General features: G+C 34.4%; 2 protein-coding genes and 1 long non-coding RNA gene across 3 annotated transcripts; all 3 read right to left on the bottom strand.

Moving 5' to 3' along the window:
- Positions 1 to 311: 311 nt before the first annotated feature.
- On the bottom strand, positions 312 to 1,691 carry LOC133328158 (uncharacterized). Its single transcript, XR_009754276.1, has 2 exons — positions 1,642 to 1,691; positions 312 to 441 (listed from the first exon to the last, which is right to left on the bottom strand). It is a non-coding gene; the product is annotated as an uncharacterized LOC133328158 (long non-coding RNA).
- A 44-nt stretch (positions 1,692 to 1,735) lies between these two features.
- LOC133328173 (46 kDa FK506-binding nuclear protein-like) lies at positions 1,736 to 2,587 on the bottom strand. Its single transcript, XM_061536729.1, has one exon. The coding sequence runs from the start codon at positions 2,585 to 2,587 to the stop codon at positions 1,736 to 1,738; it is 852 nt and encodes a 283-aa protein (XP_061392713.1).
- Positions 2,588 to 4,483: 1,896 nt separating this feature from the next.
- LOC133328157 (PDZ and LIM domain protein 7) lies at positions 4,484 to 14,358 on the bottom strand. The gene is made up of 5 exons (XM_061536715.1): positions 14,145 to 14,358; positions 5,414 to 5,565; positions 5,158 to 5,246; positions 4,762 to 4,937; positions 4,484 to 4,638 (listed from the first exon to the last, which is right to left on the bottom strand). Exons 1-5 carry the CDS (start codon positions 14,355 to 14,357, stop codon positions 4,507 to 4,509), a joined length of 762 nt encoding a protein of 253 aa, XP_061392699.1. The 5' UTR covers position 14,358; the 3' UTR covers positions 4,484 to 4,506.
- Positions 14,359 to 17,818: the final 3,460 nt, after the last annotated feature.

Raw genomic sequence — 17,818 nt, 5'->3', positions numbered from 1 at the left:
AACATTTTCATTTGATTTGATTTTATTTATTTAATTTAAAATAAAAAGCACACAAACATAACCAAATGTAATGGAGACTGTGGGTTCAAATGCTAATGTTAAACAAAAGGCAGACAGGCAGTCAGTCAGTCAGGCCAGGCACGTGTCTCAAATAAAGGCAGTAAAATTTTCCTCAAAAATAAAAAAAATCTGATTACAACAAATCAAGAAAAAAAGAGTAAAGAAAATAAATATACAAAATAAAAAAAATTTAAATGAATAAAAATTCTTAGAACAACGAATGTGGTTTATTTATTGGTTTTCTGGTTAGAGTTGTTGTTATTGCTGCTGCTGTTGTTGGTGGTTCCCAAATGCTCCAAAAGGTTACGTTTAGCCAACAATTGAATGCGCTGTTCAATGAGGCCCAAAGGTTTCTTAGGAACCAAATGACAAGTCGATTGTCTGTAATGAAGAAAGAGAAAAAGGAATAAAGAGAAAATTTAATAAGAAGTAATTGCAAATTTTTCTAATATAAATCTACTTAAGATATATACTACGATATATGCGCAAAATAAGAAAAGGTAATATAATGGGAGAGAATAAATAAAAAGAAAATATTATTATTTAAAAATAAAAATTAAAAAAACAAACTTTTTATAAGTTGATGAAAAAATATTTTAAAGAAACCACAGAAGCCTTGAAAAAATAATCTTTAACAAATCCACGCCTAATAGAAGCCTTGAAAAAATAATCTTTAACAAATCCACGCCTAATAGAAGCCTTGAAAAAATAATCTTTAACAAATCCACGCCTAATAGAAGCCTTGAAAAAATATTCTTTGACAAATCCACGCCTTATAGAAGCCTTGAAAAAATATTCTTTATAGAAGCCGTGAAAAAATATTCTTTAACAAATCCACGCCTTATAGAAGAGGCCTTGAAAAAATATTCTTTAACAAATCCACGCCTTATAGAAGAAGCCTTGAAAAAATATTCTTTAACAAATCCACGCCTTATAGAAGAAGCCTTGAAAAAATATTCTTTAACAAATCCACGCCTTATAGAAGCCTCGAAAAGATATTCTTTAACAAATCCAAGCCTTATAGAAGCCTTGAAAAAATATTCTTTAAGAAATCTACCCCTTATAGAAGTCTTGAAAAAAATTCTTTAAAAAATTCACGACTTTAGAAGAAGCCTTGAAAAAAATTATTTAAAAGATCCACGCCGTTTAGAAGTAGCCTTAAAAAAATTCTTTAACAAATCCACGTCTTACAGAGAACCCTTAAAAAAATTCTATAACAAATCCACGCCTTACAGAGAAGCCTTGACAAAAATTATTTAAAAGATCCACGTCTTATAGAAGCCTTGAAAAAAATTATTTAAAAGATCCACGGCTTATAGAAGCCTTGAAAAAATATTCTTTAAACAATCCACGCCTTATAGAAGAAGCCTTGAAAAAATATTTTTAAAAATCCTCAACTTTGGATAGGACATGAAAAAAATATTGTTAAAAAATCCCCCTCCATTTGAAAGACCTCCAGCTCTGCTATGAAGGAGAAGACCTTCAGCTTTCCTATGAAGAAGACCTGTTTCTCTTTTTTTAAGCCTTGTCGGATTTGTTTTTTAATTGCAATTAAATTACCATAGTAACGTTTCTACTTACTTGTAAATAATTTTCTCACGATCTGCCCAGGGCCAAAATTTATCCAGCTTTAAGGAGTAAAACATATAGAAAAAGAAGAGGGAAAAGAAAAATGTCAAAGAATGTAAACAAAAATACGGTTTATCCCACTCACCTTTGGTTGTTTTGACGAGGAATCCTCTGGAGCATTATTAACGGAAGCTTCATGTTGCTTAAGTGTGGCAATAAGACTTCTTTCCTTCTCCACAGCTGCTCCGTCTTCATCACAGCTGGCACATGAGTCGCTGCTGGTAGTATCGGTGTCTTTGGAGGTGTTTTTCGATTTGGATTTATTCGCAAAACTCCAGGTAAATGTTGTTGTAAGGAAATCATCTTCATCTGTCTCATCCTCATCATCGTCGATTTCATCATCTGTTGGGTCATGACCTCCAGGTGTTAGGAAACATTTCATATTGAACTCTTTATCACTACTAATGGTCTTGTCGTCATCGGTGTCGCCGCCACCATCATCCTTGTAGACATCTTCGTCATCATCACTCCCTCCACCCTCTCGCTCGCCCGTTGGCGAGTAATTATTTTCCGAAGCATAATCAGATTCTGGTGTTACGTCCTTTGATTTTCTACGACGTCTGGCGGCAATGTGTTGCTTTAATCGTTGATAGGCCTCCTTGGCATTGAAATCTTCATCCAACCGCTTCTTTGATTTCTTTTTGTCAACATCATCGTCCCGCTCTTCCACTTCGTCCTCATCACTATTACCACCATCACTCAACTCATAATCGTAGGCATCCTCATCGTAGGACAATTTACGTCTCTGCAAATGCTGCTGGTAAATGTCACCGGCCGTGTAGTTGGGATTTGGCGGCATTCCGGTGAGATTCAACTTCTCAAAGGTCTGCGACACCGTCGCCAATGTCGAGGAGAGAATTTTCGGTATTTCAGCAATTTCCGACAGTTTCCTTTGCATTGCACGCAAACGTGCCTCAATGGAGGAGGCACCTACAATACATGGAGGATGGTTGGTTTGGTGTTTTTATTGGTGTTAATAAAGTGAATATTTTGATAACCGAATAGTTATATGAGAGAATATAGAAAGGATATCAAATACGAAGGAGAAAAATTCAAAAGTGGCCTTTAAAAAATCCATGCTTTATAGAAGCCTTGAAAAAATATTCTTTAAAAAATCCACGCCTTTCTTCCTTCTCCACGCTTCATGGGAGCCTTGAAAAAATATTCTTTAAAAAATCCACGCCTAGTGGGGAGCCATGAAAAATATTCTTTAAAAAATCCACGCCTTGTGGGGAGCCTTGAAAAAATATTCTTTAAAAAATCCACGCCTTGTGGGGAGCCTTGAAAAAATATTCTTTAAAAAATCCACGCCTTATAGGAAGAGCCTTGGAAAAATATTCTTTAAAAAATCCACGCCTTATAGGAAGAGCCTTGAAAAAATATTCTTTAAAAAATCCACGCCTTATAGGAAGAGCCTTGAAAAAATATTCTTTAAAAAATCCACGCCTTATAGGAAGAGCCTTGAAAAAATATTCTTTAAAAAATCTACGCCTTATAGGAAGAGCCTTGAAAAAATATTCTTTAAAAAATCCACGCCTTATAGGAAGAGCCTTCAAAAAATATTCTTTAAAAAATCCACGCCTTATAGGAAGAGCCTTGAAAAAATATTCTTTAAAAAATCCACGCCTTATAGGAAGAGCCTTGAAAAAATATTCTTTAAAAAATCCACGCCTTATAGGAAGAGCCTTGAAAAAATATTCTTTAAAAAATCCACGCCTTATAGGAAGAGCCTTGGAAAAATACTCTTTAAAAAATCCACGCCTTATAGGAAGAGCCTTGAAAAAATATTCTTTAAAAAATCCACGCCTTGTGGGGAGCCTTGAAAAAATATTCTTTAAAAAAAATCCACGCCTTATAGGAAGAGCCTTGAAAAAATATTCTTTAAAAAAAAATCCACGCCTTATAGGAAGAGCCTTGAAAAAATATTCTTTAAAAAATCCACGCCTTGTGGGGAGCCATGAAAAAATATTCTTAAAAAAATCCACGCCTTGTGGGGAGCCTTGAAAAAATATTCTTTAAAAAATCCACGCCTTGTGGGGAGCCTTGAAAACATATTCTTTAAAAAATCCACGCCTTGTGGGGAGCCTTGAAAAAATATTCTTTAAAAAATCCACGCCTTGTGGGGAGCCTTGAACAAATATTCTTTAAAAAATCCACGCCTTTTGTGAAACCTTGAAAAAATATTCATTAAAAAATCCACGCCTTTTGGGAGAATTGAAAAAATATTCTTTAAGACCTTAAGAAATTTGAAATTTTATTTAAAACAAATTTTTTTATATCCTTGTTGATATCCTTTCTCTTATATAAAAAACAATGAACATATATACAATGAAAAAAAATTAAACAACAACAATGCCAACTATTTTTGTTAACTATGTAAGTCCCAATTTATATTAGGCGAGTTTACTTGCGGCAAGTCTTTGACTGTAGGAGAGAGGGGCAAGGGGAATAGAAATGGAAAAAAATTGCTCGTACCGACAATTTTCTGGCAATTCGTTTTGTGTATTTCGTATTTGTTGACATTTTATATTTATTTAAATGTGAAAAACTATTGACATCAAATGAAAAAAGAAATATTTTCGAAACCGAATTGCCTTGTATAGACGCATGGAGCAAGTTCAAAAAGGAACGATAATAATTGCCGCAAGTAAACTCGCCTAATATAAATCAGGACTAAGGGTTATTATTTCTACGTTCATAATAATGGATGTGTATATAAATAATTATATAAATAAATTAATTTTAGTAAAAATTAAAAAAATAAATATTAATTTAAAAAAAATATATATAAAAACAAAAAACATTTTGGCGCCGCAATTAGGTATCTTTCGAAGCTGTAGGCAAAGCCAAGAGCATATCTTCGGTAATGCGATTTTTCAATTCAATATCGTCACCCACATTGGCAAAGAAACGTCGGATATTGCGTATGATGCGATGATGTGGCAACTCCTTTTTTGGGAAGCAATATAATTTGTTTTTTTTTCAATATTTACAAAAATCAAAAGAACAAAAAAATAGAATAGAAAGTTTAATTGGGTTAACAAAAACTTGTGGTTGTTGTTGGCCTCCTACCTCCTCTTCCTCTTCTTCTGAAGATTCATCTTCGCTGAGTTCGATAACCACCTCATTACCCTCTTCATCGATTTCGGTTTTGGTTTTCTTTTTCTTTGGCTTGGGAGGTGGTGGAGGTGGATTCCACATAATGGGATGCCAACAACGGGAGCCTAGCAGTGGAGTAGGGACAAATTCTACAAATAGACCGATTTTATTTGTTAATAAAATAAATATGTGCCTGTGTGTGTGTGAGGATTTTTATTTTTTACAAAGAAAAATAACTTTTGGGAACATGGGATTTGTGGGGTTGTGGCAGGATGGGGGAGACGCATGCCTTGGTAATTTTTGTTGTCATGCAAAAAGGGAAAATATTGAAAATAAAAATATTCAGGAATACAGGTTTGAGCTACTAACCTGGCGGAGGTGGCACTGGTTTTGGTACTCTCAGGACAATTGACTTCTCCTCGCCTATTTCAAATTCTTCCAATGGATCCTCCTCCATGCTAAGGAAAATAAAGAAAAAAAAGTTGGGTCAGATTTTTGAGAGACTGTTGGAGGTCTCATAAAATCAACGATTTAGGCATAAAGGAAAATACAGGTATTTATAGGCATGATTTTTTTCCTTTATACCCTGAGAACCCCTTATGTAACCATCTATCCTCCAACATACCTCTTTACCAGAAAATGTATCTTCTTGCCGCTGGCGTCAATTTTTTCGTGTGCCTGTGCCAATGTCAGCCCAGTTACGTCCTCTTCGTTAATTTGCAAGATTATATCACCCAGACGTATGCCACCCTTATCAGCCAGACCATCCGGTGTAACCTTTAATTTTTGAATGGATTTTGGAAAAATACAAAAAATAATATATTTATGTTAAAATGCAATCCTTTCTATTAAGTTTTTCCTTAATACGAATGTGTTGTCTCTATGAATACTAAATTATTACTACTGCCGCATTCAGCCGATCGTTTGGGCCATTCACATTTCGCAAATGAAACAAAACAACAAAAATTATTTTTTGTAGTATTCAAAATAGATATATTTCAATTTATATTAATTTTTTGTGTTCTAAGAAAGATGTACATAGAGTAGAGGCACCAGCAGCAGCAAAGAGCCATTAAATACAAACATGAAATGGATTTTGTTCTAACCTACTTTTATGTGGTCGGATTTTCTAAAACGTACACAACAAAAACGTTTACTAAAGACGGCTGACGACTATAACTAAAATTCTGAGAGACCAGTGTAGACATTTGTGGCAAACAGTGTCAAACCGAAGTATTGATACAAGAATTAGTAAAAAATAAGACAGGACCTCAAAAATATTAAAAAACCAGTAGAAAAGCAGTAAAGTCGGACGAGGCCGACTATATGATACTCTTCACCATTTTGGGCATATTCAAAAGATGAATCTTAACAGACGTCGCATTTTTGACGGATCAGGCACAATTTAAAGCAAATATATAATATATATCGAAATTTGAACCGATTGCTATATAGGAGCTATATCTAAATCTAAACCGATTACAGCAACATTTACATTTAATCGGACAAAAATATGTATGGCTGGACCGATTTTCTGGAAATTTAATACACATCATTCAAGATCTAATTCATTACGCTATGCCAAATTTCGTGCAAATCGAAAGATATATGGGGACTTTAGTACACCATTTACATTAAATCGGACGAAAATATATATGGGAGCCATATCTAAATCTTGGCCGATTTTCAGGAAACTTAACACACATCATTTTAGACCTAATTCATTACGCTATGCCAAATTTCGTGCAAATCGAAAGATATAAAGGGACTTTAGAGCACTATTTACGTAAAATCGGACGAAAATATATATATATGAGCTACATCTAAATCTGGACCGATTTTCTGGAAACTTAACACACATCATTCTAGACCTAATTCATTACGCTATGCCAAATTTCGTGCAAATCGAAAGATATATAGGGACTTTGGTGCACCATTTACCTAAAATCGGACGAAAATATATATGGGAGGCATATCTAAATGTGGACCGATTTTAAGGAAACTTAACACACATCATTCCAGACCTAATTCATTACGCTATGCCAAATTTCGTGCAAATCGAAAGATATATAGGGACTTTGGCACACCATTTACCTTAAATCGGACGAAAATATATTTGGGAGCTATATCTAAATCTGAACCGATTTTCACGAAACTTAGCTCACATCATTCTAGACCTAATTCGATACGCTGTGCGAAATTTTGTGCAAATCGAAAAATATATAGGGACTTTGGTGCACCATTTACATTAAATCGGACGAAAATATATATGGGAGCTATATCTCAATTCACTAACCTGCGCCAAATTTCGTGCAAGTCGAAAGATATATAGGGACTTTGGTACACCGTTAACCTTAAATCGGACGAAAATATATATGGGAGCTATATCTAAATCTGGTCCGATTTTCAGGAAACTTAACACACATCATTCTAGACCTAAATCATTACGCTATGCCAAATTTCATGGAAATCGAATGATATATAGGGACTTTGGTACGCCATTTACCTTAAATCGGACGAAAATATATATGGGAGCTATATCTAAATCTGGACCGATTTTCAGGAAACTTAACACACATTATTCTAGACCTAATTCATTGCGCTATACCAAATTGTAAATCGAAAGATATATAAGGACTTTGGTACACCATTTACCTAAAATCGGGCGTAACTATATAGGAGCTATATCTAAATCTTAACCGATTTTCACGAAACTTAGCACACGTCATTTTCAGTACCCTATGCCAAATTTCGTGCAAATAGATGTTATCATCCCAATGTTATTATCTGATCATCACCGAAAATTATAGGCGTTGTCCTTGACCATAACTGGATTCACGAAACTTAGCACACGTCATTTTCAGTACCCTATGCCAAATTTCGTGCAAATAGATGTTATCATCCCAATGTTATTATCTGATCATCACCGAAAATTATAGGCGTTGTCCTTGACCATAACTGGATCCTCATGGAAAATTTCAAAGCAATCTGCGCTATATTTCCGCCCTCTAGTGTGGTACTAAATAATATCTCAGTACGTAAGCACCTGTAAATATTTAAGTGTAACTCCCACATCCGAGTACATACGACAATATAATTGGTATCAATTTAAAGGTCAACCACTCCTCTTGGATATACTATCAACTTCTCGGCTCCATGTCCTTCAGGAGCAAATATATTCCCTATAGAATACAAATTTTGTAATTTTTCACACAAAAGTCAGAGTCCTTTTGACCCGCTAAATATTGACCGATCTTTATCGAAACAGGTATGGTTATTCTTTGACCCAATCCTCTTCTCCATGAAAAATTTTGTGATTTCGGGCCATAATTGTGGCATCTAGAGCGGCCCGAAAAACCGACAAAAATAAAGTTTTTGGTCCATTTCATCCCCTAAATATTAACCGATCTTTACCAAAAACAATAAAGGACTTCATTGGCCAGAACCCATCCTACATGTAAAATTTCGTGAACATTGATCCATTACTGTGGCCTGTATCGTGTTTACAAATTATAATGGACACCCGGGCGGACGGACACACATGTCTAGATCGACTCAGCTGGTCGAGATATGACGATCGGTAAACTTACGTTACGTTACAAACTCTTACAAAGCTATAATACCCTGAAAACATAGTTGTGTAGGGTATACAAATCCATGCCTAACTATAGACATTAAAAAATCATGACTATGCATAGGACCTTGATAATTATATATTTTGAAAATCCATGCCTCAGATAGGATCTTAAACAATATACTTGAAAAATCACTCTCTTGGTAAGACCTTTAAAAAATATTTTTAAACAAATCGACAGAAACAAACTTAATACATATAGAGTAAATATATATTTTTAGGTTATTCTTAAATTATAATCCTTGGTATTGATTCTGTATATTTATGGTGTCAGTATATGATAAAAGATACAATTTATTTTTTCTTGCTATATTACATATATAACAGCAGACGTCAAAAAGAAAAACAGATTCCCTTTCAGCTAATTTTTTTTGGTGATTTTGTTTTGATTTTTTTCTTAAAACAAAAGAAACAAATATTAATTCTCATTGCAGTGGTTATTGTTTATGATGGTAAATGAAGCAATCGAAAGGCGGAAGAAGCGGCGGACTTATTGTTTATAATTTGTTGCGCAAATGGAAATGTTGCCAAAAATATTTATTTTTTCTGTTAATAAATATTCACTTCTATTAGTTTTGAATGGGACGACACCCCGTCGTCAAATGGCACACGACAGAGAACAATTAAGCGACAATGGCGGTCAGAGAACGGAAAGGGGGATTATATATTAAATATATTATATAAATTATATTTTTATTTTAAAAACTGGATATTGAATTTTCGAAAATTACAATAAATTGGGACTCCAAAATTATTATTTTTTTAAACAATTTTCTTTAGCCTGAATAGATTTTTTCTTCCTAGCTTAAAGTTTAAAACTTCCTCTACATACAGCTATTAAAATAGAAAAAAAAAATAAAACAAAATCATTTTTTTATTAAAACTTGTGCCAGATTTATGTTCTCCATTTGCCATAAACTTTTATTGATGCTCTTCGCATTAAATGTGCGGATAAAATCTGAAAATTTAACAGGCGAATGTGGCAACCAATCAGGCGTTTATATGTGCAGCGGCGGATGCGGCTGAGGCGGCGGCAAACATTAAAATACACTTGGCATATTTATTCATGTTTTGTTGTTTTTGTTTTATTACAACACATCTCATTTCTGGGGTAAGGAAATGATGGCCCCCGTGGCACATCCAACAGGCTGTTGCTGCTGCTGCACATACAAACGATGTTATGATGACATACATTCACACACATACTTAACGCATAAATAATTGCATATTATAACGAACTGAGCAAATATATAAATATATTAGATTGGGTCGTATATTTGAAATTATTTCAAAATTGTATAATTTCACCACTGTGCATAATAATTTTCCTCCTTGGCATCTGCTACTGTTTACATACATACATTTAAGTATATATGCACAAAATATAACAAATGTTTGAACATCAGTTCTAGTTCTGGTCCAATATTTCGAGTCTACATGTTCACACATACATACATCAAAATATTTACACATAAATGTCAGCTTATTGTTATGGTGAATACATTTATTTTGCCCAAATATAGAATAAAATATGAAATTTGGTTCACGTACAGCATAAACGTGTGGATGTGTGCACATGACATATAAACAATATTGTAAATGTAAAAAATAATATTTAAAAATGTTACACAACATTTTTATACCCTTCACCACACTGTGGTACAGGGTATTATGTCTTTGTGCATATGTTTGTAACAGGCAAAAATAATCGAGATAGACCCATGGTTCCTTATATGCATAGAATCACTTTTTTTTATGCATGTCCGTTTCCAGAATGTATTTTTGTTAACAAAGTACAGGTCACATTTATGATCCGATTTGGATGAAATTTGGCACAGGTCACTTAATTGGCCCAAGGACGAAACCTATTGAAATTGGAGAAAATCGGTCCACGTTTAGGCATAGCTCCCATATAAGGGTACCCCAAAATTTTCGGTATTTTGAGGTTCTTGAGCGCGTTTTTTAACTGAATTCGCTGAAATTTGGTACTTTGTGTTCTCATTGGGTAGCAAATCTCCTTACCAAAAATTAAAAGTAAATGTCAATTTTTTCGGATAGCCCCCATATAAGGGTACCCCACATTTTCGGTATTTTCGGGTTCTTGGGCTTGTTTTATAACTGAATTCTCTGAAATTTTGTACATTGGGTTCTTATTGGGTACCAAATTACAAAAAATTATAAATATAGGTCTAGTTTTTATGGTAGTCCCCATATAACGGTACCCCAAATTTTTGGTATTTTGGGGGTTCTGAATTTTTCAACCAAATTGACTTAATTTAGTACAGTTCTTATTAGGTAGCACATCTCTACACTATAAATAGTGGTCAATTTTTTCTGGTAGCCCCCAGGTTTTGAGGTTCGAACCCTTGAACCAATTTTTTTTTCTGGCACAGGATATTATGTTTTTGCGCATATGTTTGTAGCAGGCAGTAGGAAACGAGACTGACACATACGACTTCTGTTAGGATTCATTTCTTGAATATACTCAAAGTGGTGAAGGGTATCATATAGTCGGCCCCGTCCGACTTTACTACTTTCCTTACTGGTTAATTATATAAATTAAATATTTCTCAAGGACCACAATAAGCATTAAGTTTTATAAAAAAGGATTTTTTAAATGGTTTCCACAAGCGTGACTTTTTTAAAAATATTTTTTAAAATAAAAACTGAAGTGTGAATTTTTATACCCTTCACCACACTGTGGTACAGGGTAATATGTCTTTGTGCATATGTTTGTAAGAGGCAAAAGGAAACGAGATAGACACATGGTTCCTTTTGAGAATATGCACAAAAACACTCTCATATACATGTTTGACGTCCCATGTATTTTTGTGAGGTAAATGGTACACCAAAGTCGCATTTTTAAAATTCGATTTGCACGAAATTTGGCGCAACGTACTGAATTAAGCTTAGAATGATGTGTGCTAAGTTTTGTGAAAATCGGTTCAGATTTAGATATAGCTCCCATATATATTTTCGTTCGATTTAAGGTAAATGGTGGACTAAAGTCCCTAAATATATTTCGATTTGCTCGAAATTTGGCACAGCGTACTGAATTGAGCCTACAATGACGTGTACCAAGTTTCGGGAAAATCGGGTCAGACTTACATATAGCTCTCATATATATGTTCTTCCGATTTTAGATAAATGGTGCACCAAAGACCTTATATATTCTTCGATTTGCACGAAATTTGTCATAGCGTACTGAATTGAGCCTAGAATGTTGTGTGCTAAGTTTCATGAAAATCGGTTCAGATTTAGATATAGCTCCCATATATATTTTCGTTCGATTTAAGGTAAATGGTGCACCAAAGTCCCTAATTAGCTTTCGATTTGCACGAAATTTGGCACAGCGTACTGAATTAAGCCTAGAATGATGTGTGCTAAATTTCATGAAAATCGGTCCAGATTTAGATATAGCTCCCATATATAGATTTGTCCGATTTTATGTAAATGGTGCGCCAAAATTCTAATATTTTTCCGATTGAGCCAAAATTTTGCATAGCGTACTAAATTAGGTACAGTTTGATGTTTTGATGAAATCGGTTCAGTTTTAGATATATTTCTCCCATATAAAGTTTATCCGATTTTATGTAAATAGTGCACCAAACTCCCAATATTTTTCCGATTGTGGCAAAATTTTGCACAGCCTACTGAATTAGGTCCTCTTTGATATTTATGAAGTTTTGTTGAAATCGGTACAGATTTAGATATAGCTCTCATATATAGTTTCGTCCGATTTTATGTAAATGGTGCACTAACCTTTCCATAATTTTTCCGATTGAGACAAAATTTTGCAGAGCGTATTACAATAGATCCACATTGATGTAAACGGAGTTTTATATATCTATATGGATATATCCAATATATGGATATATCCAACTCCCAACTTTTGTCCGATTGATAAACAATTTGGCACAACGTATTGAGATACGTTCTTATTTATGTATTCGACGTCTTGTGAAAATCGGTTCAGATTTAGATAGGGCTCCCATATATAGTTTCTTCCGATTTTTTGGTAAATGGTGCACAGAGGAGCCTACGTCTGTTCCATATACACGAGATAAAATTGTGAACAGCGCTCTGTGCTGCAGCATACCAAAGGCATAGTGGTTGCTCAATTAGGTCCAGATTTACATATAGCTCCATATACATTATTTTCCTAGATTTCATACAAATGGTACACAAAAGAATCTGATTGACATACAATTTTTCATAGATTTCAGAATGGTATGTGCATTGAATTTTTTTACTTGGTTCACATACCTATGTAGATCACACATTTAGTTTCGCCCCATTCCATTTCAATGGTCCTCTAAAGATTAGATGTCTGTTCTATCTACAGGATATTGTATATATTAGCATCTCTTGTATGTGTCCAAAGTGGTGAAGGGTATTATATAGTCGGCTCATCCGACTTTTGAACTTTCCTTACTGTTTTTATAGTGATCCACACTACCCGACTTTGCATTTTTGTATTTAAAAACATGTTTGGCTTAAAAAATAAATAACCAGTAAGCGGATTAGTATAGTCGGACGGGACCGACCATATGAAACCCTACACAACTTCCACACACTCTAATTTCTGCGGTTCTATACTCTGAACCTGGGTAAAATTTCAAGATATTTGCACTCTCTTGCCCGATTATAGGTCTAAACCTGACATAAAATAAAAATGTGGTCACTTAAGTTTGTGGTTGATTTGACCCTCGGAATATTGACCATTATCATCTAAACAGCCGTTCTAAGTAATTGTTCAGATCCCCTTCACCGTGTAAAATATGTGATGTTCTGTATATAATAATGGCCTCTAGAACGACTAGAAAATCTGAAAAAATAATGATTTCGCTTTTATGCACCGCCTAAGCACCATTTCAAAATCACCGAAAATTATAGGCATCGTCCTTGACCATAGCCGGAATTTCATGTAAAATTTCATAGCGATCAGAGCGACATTTCCGCCCTCTAATGGATTAATAGTAATACTATGCACATAGTCACCTTTACCTAATTACGTATAACACATACAGTCATATAATTGGTATCAATTTGAAGGTCAACAACTCCTCTTGGTATATGTCCTTCAGGGGCAACTATATACGCCCCAGGATAAAAAATTTTAATTTTTCACACAAAAGTCAGGGTCCATTTGACCCGCTAAATATTGACCGATCTTCACGAAAACTGTCATGCTTATTCTTTGGCCCGATCTCCTTCTCCATGTAAAATTTTGTGTTGTTCCGGCCATAATTGCGGACTCTGGAGCGTCCCGAAAAAACTGACAAAAATAAAGTTTTTGGTCCATTTCATCCCTTAAATTTTAACCGATCTTTACCAAAAACAATAAGGGTCTTCATTGAGCAGAATCCATCCTACATGCAAAATTTCGTGAAGATTGGTCCAACAACAGAGGCCTGTATCGTGTTTACAAATTATAATGGACATACATGACGGACGGACACACGTGTCTAGATCGACTCAGCTAATCGAGATATGACGATCGGTATATTTAAAGGTGGGTCTAGGACCAATATTTCGCGGCGTTATAAACTCTTGGGGTTGCACAAAGCTATAAAACCCTGACAACATACTTGTGTAGGGTATAAAAATTCATGCCTATGGTAAGACCTTATTTTGGTCCATTAAAAAATATTAAAAAAAAGCCCAAACTGATCGTAGTAACTAACAAATTATTTTATTTCTTTTTGCATCTTCAACTCACCTGAAATACTGTCAATGGCATATGGAATTCGGCACCGCCAGTTATTAGAAAACCCCATTTCGAATCATCTTTGACCGCATAGGCATCCGAATCGACATCAAAGGCGGGGAAGCCATCTGTATCGCCAATGCCGCATGACACATGAATGATGGGCTTTTTCTTTGGGGCCTCATGCCCAAATGAATACATTGATAAGAAGTTTGGTTCTGGCATTCTGGCGAATGGTTATATTTTATATTTTGTGTTTGTTGTTGTTGTTTTATGGTTTCTGCTAATTTGTCTGGCGTTTAAATTTTATTTATGTTTTGTTTATTTTGTTATTTGAAATTAATGCTCTTATCTGTTATTTTTATTTTCGTTGCTCTTAAATTAAAAGAGAAAATTTGGATTTTTAAGAGAGTTCACATAACACCAAAGAGAAAAACTAAAAATACACTTTTCGTTTTTTCTTTTATTTTTTTTGTTTTTGCTTAATGAAAAATTGTATTTCAAAAATATATATGTATTTCAAAAAAAAAAAAAAAAAAAAATATTGAAATCTATTGAGAAAGGTGTTCGTTCGTCTGTTACTCAATTTATTAAATTACTCAGAAGCGAAAAGAAACAATTGTTTACAGCCGGTAAAAATGTGCGTTTTGAATTAACTGTGTTTTAAATTTCCGATTTTTTTTCGTTGTTACATTTTTATTGCAGCTTATTGCATAACTGTTAAATTATTTTAATTACACACGATTTTCAATTTTTATTTTTTTGTTATTCTTTTTTTAATGGATTTTTATTGGTCACTTCAAAAATTATTATTTTGTATATTTTCAATTTATTGTGATTTTATAATATTGTTGAATTAATTATTTATTTTTTATGTATTTTTAATTTTTTTTATTCTCAGCACAAATGGCTCTCGTTAAGTAGTATTTTTTCTTAAAAGTTGTGCGCTTGGCTGCAATTTAGCGACTGATTATTTTTAAAGTTTCACATAAGTTTTCTTTTAGATCAATTCATGCTGTTTCTTCCACTTGTTGGACGTTTCACTTTTTTGACGGCGGGCGCTATGGGGAAATGAGGTGGTGTGGTTAGTTCAGTAAACGGTTTGGAAATTGTAACATCAAATCAATTTTAGGCGGATTTTTTAAAAATGTTTTTCAATGGTCTATCTAAGACGTGGATTTTTATGCCCTACACAACTATGTTGTCAGGGTATTATAGCTTTGTGCAGCCCCAAGAGTTTGTAACGCCGCGAAATATTGGACGTAGATCCACCTTCAAGTATACCGATCGGCATATCTCGACTAGCTGAGTCGATTTAGACATGTGTGTCCGTCCATCCATTATGATTTGTAAACACGATACAGGCCACAATTATGGACCAATCTTCACGAAGTTTTGCATGTAGGATGGGTTCTGGCCAATGAAGACCCATGTTTTTAATAAAGATCGGTTAATATTTAGGAGATGAAATATACCAAATACTTAATTTTTGTCCTTTTTTCTGGTCGCTCCAGAGGCCGCAATTATGGCCCGAACATCGCGTGTTTTTACATGGAGAACGGGATCGGGCTAAAGAAGAAGCATGCTTGTTTTGATAAAGATTGATCAATATTTAGCGGGTCAAATGGACCCTGACTTTTATGTGAAAAATTACTAAATTTTTATTCTATAGCGTATATAGTTACTCCCGAAGGGTATAGACCCGAAAAGTTGATAGAATATCCAAGAGGAGTGGTTGACCTTTAAATTAATACGAATTATATTGTCGTTTGTACGGATGTTTAAGTTACACGTAAATATTTACAGGTGCTTAGGTATTCATATATTATTTGGTAACCCATTAACAAACTAGAGGGCGGATATATAGTGCTGATCGCATTGAATTTTTCCATGAAGATCCAGGTATGGTCAAGGACAACGAGTATAATTTTCGGTGATGATCGGATAATAATTTTTGGGATGAAATGAACCGACAACTTCATTTTTTGTGTGTTCGATCACGATCCTTCAAGAGGGTGCTAATATCGCGAAATATTGCCCAATCAGAATATAGAACCACCGAAAGTTAGATTTTCATCAAACTCGACCCCGTCCGACTATACTGCATAAAAATATATTTTTTAAGGTCTTGCCAGAGGTGGGTTTTTTATACCCTTTACCACACTGTGTTAAGGGTTCCTTTTGAGAATATGAATAGAATCACATTCTGAGTCGATTTATGCATTTTCGTCCGTCAGCTTGTCCGCCTGTTCGTGTTAAATTGTAAATTGTAATCCGATTTGGATGAAATTTAGTACAGATCTTCTATTTTGCCCAAGGACGAACTCTATTGAAATTGGGAAAAATCGGTTCAGATTTCGATATAGCTCCCACATATATTTTCGTCCGATTTAAAGTAAATGGTGTACCAAAGTCCCTAAATATCTTTCGATTTGCACGAAATTTGGCACAGGATACTGAATTGAGTCTATAATGATGTGTGTAAAATTTCTTGAAAATCGGTTCAGATTTAGACATAGCTCCCATATATATTTTCGTCCGATTTAAGAAAAATGGAGCAGCAAAGTCCCTATATATCTTTCGATTTGCACGAAATTTTGCACAGCGTATTGAAATGAGTCTAGAATGATGTGTGCTAAGTTTCGTGAAAATCGGTTCAGATTTAGACATAGCTCCCATATATATTTTCGTCCGATTTAAGACAAATGGAGCACCAAAGTCCCTATATATCTTTCGATTTGCACGAAATTTTGCACAGCGTATTGAAATGAGTCTAGAATGATGTGTGCTAAGTTTCGTGAAAATCGGTTCAGTTTTATATATAGTTCCCATATATATGTTCGTCCGATTTAATGTAAATGGTTCACCAAAGCCCCTATATATCTTTCGATTTCTGCGAAATTTAGCACAGCGAACTGAATTAATAATAGAGTGATGAGTGTAAAGTTTCGTGAAAATCGGTTCAGATTTAGATATAGCTCACATATATATTGTCGTCCGATTTAAGATGAATGGAGCACCAAAGTCGCTATATATCTTTCGATTTGCACGAAATTTAGCACAGCGTACTGAATTGAGCCTAGAATGAGAGGTGCTAAGTTTCGTGAAAATCGGTTGAAATGTAGGTATAGCTCCCATATATATTCGTCCGATTTAAGGTAAATGTTGCACCAAAGCCCCTAAATATCTCTCGATTTGCACGAAATTTGGCACAGCGTACTGAATTGAGCCTAGAATGATGCGTGGAAAGATTCGTGAAAATCAGTTCGGATTTAGATATAGCTCACATATATATTTTCGTCTTCCCAAAGGTGGGATTTTTTTAAATATCAGTTATAGGGTCCCACCTCGATCTGCCAAGTTTCTTTTCTCTAGAAAATGTTCCTCTTCTCTGTTTTTGTTGTTGTCGTTTTTTTACATTTGTTGTAATAATGGTTTAATTGCTGTTTCTTTACTGTTGGCTGTTTATTTTCTTTCCTTCATTTTTCAGCGTGTTGCGTGTATGTTTGCCTTTTCATCACTCGCCGTGTGTAAGCTTTTAGTTTGTTTTGCTGTTTGGCAGCGTGGTGAGAGCTGCGTGTGTGTCAAGTGATGTTATTTTAGGTCAATTCAAGTTATTTTGGGATAGGTCTTTGTTTTGGCTGTCGATTATCTAAAATAATGTTGCAGTGGAAAACAAAATATAA

This window comes from Musca vetustissima, unplaced genomic scaffold (assembly GCF_032173495.1).
Source record: "Musca vetustissima isolate MV318-11 ecotype Yass unplaced genomic scaffold, APGP_CSIRO_Mvet_v1 utg26657, whole genome shotgun sequence".
Lineage (NCBI taxonomy): Eukaryota > Metazoa > Arthropoda > Insecta > Diptera > Muscidae > Musca > Musca vetustissima.
The sequence above is the reverse complement of the archived record's forward strand: the minus strand, read 5'-3'. Positions and strand labels throughout refer to the sequence as shown.

What these genes read in the sequence shown, in the direction of transcription:
- LOC133328173 (XM_061536729.1), bottom strand. Translation starts at nt 2,587, where the DNA reads ATGCAAAGGAAACTGTCGGAAATTGCTGAAATACCGAAAATTCTCTCC.
- LOC133328157 (XM_061536715.1), bottom strand. Translation starts at nt 14,357, where the DNA reads ATGCCAGAACCAAACTTCTTATCAATGTATTCATTTGGGCATGAGGCC. An exon ending in ATACATTTTCTGGTAAAGAG is followed by an intron (nt 5,247 to 5,413) that starts GTATGTTGGAGG and finishes TATTTTCCTTAG; the next exon opens with CATGGAGGAGGATCCATTGG. An exon ending in CAGAAGAAGAGGAAGAGGAG is followed by an intron (nt 4,639 to 4,761) that starts GTAGGAGGCCAA and finishes TTCCCAAAAAAG; the next exon opens with GAGTTGCCACATCATCGCAT.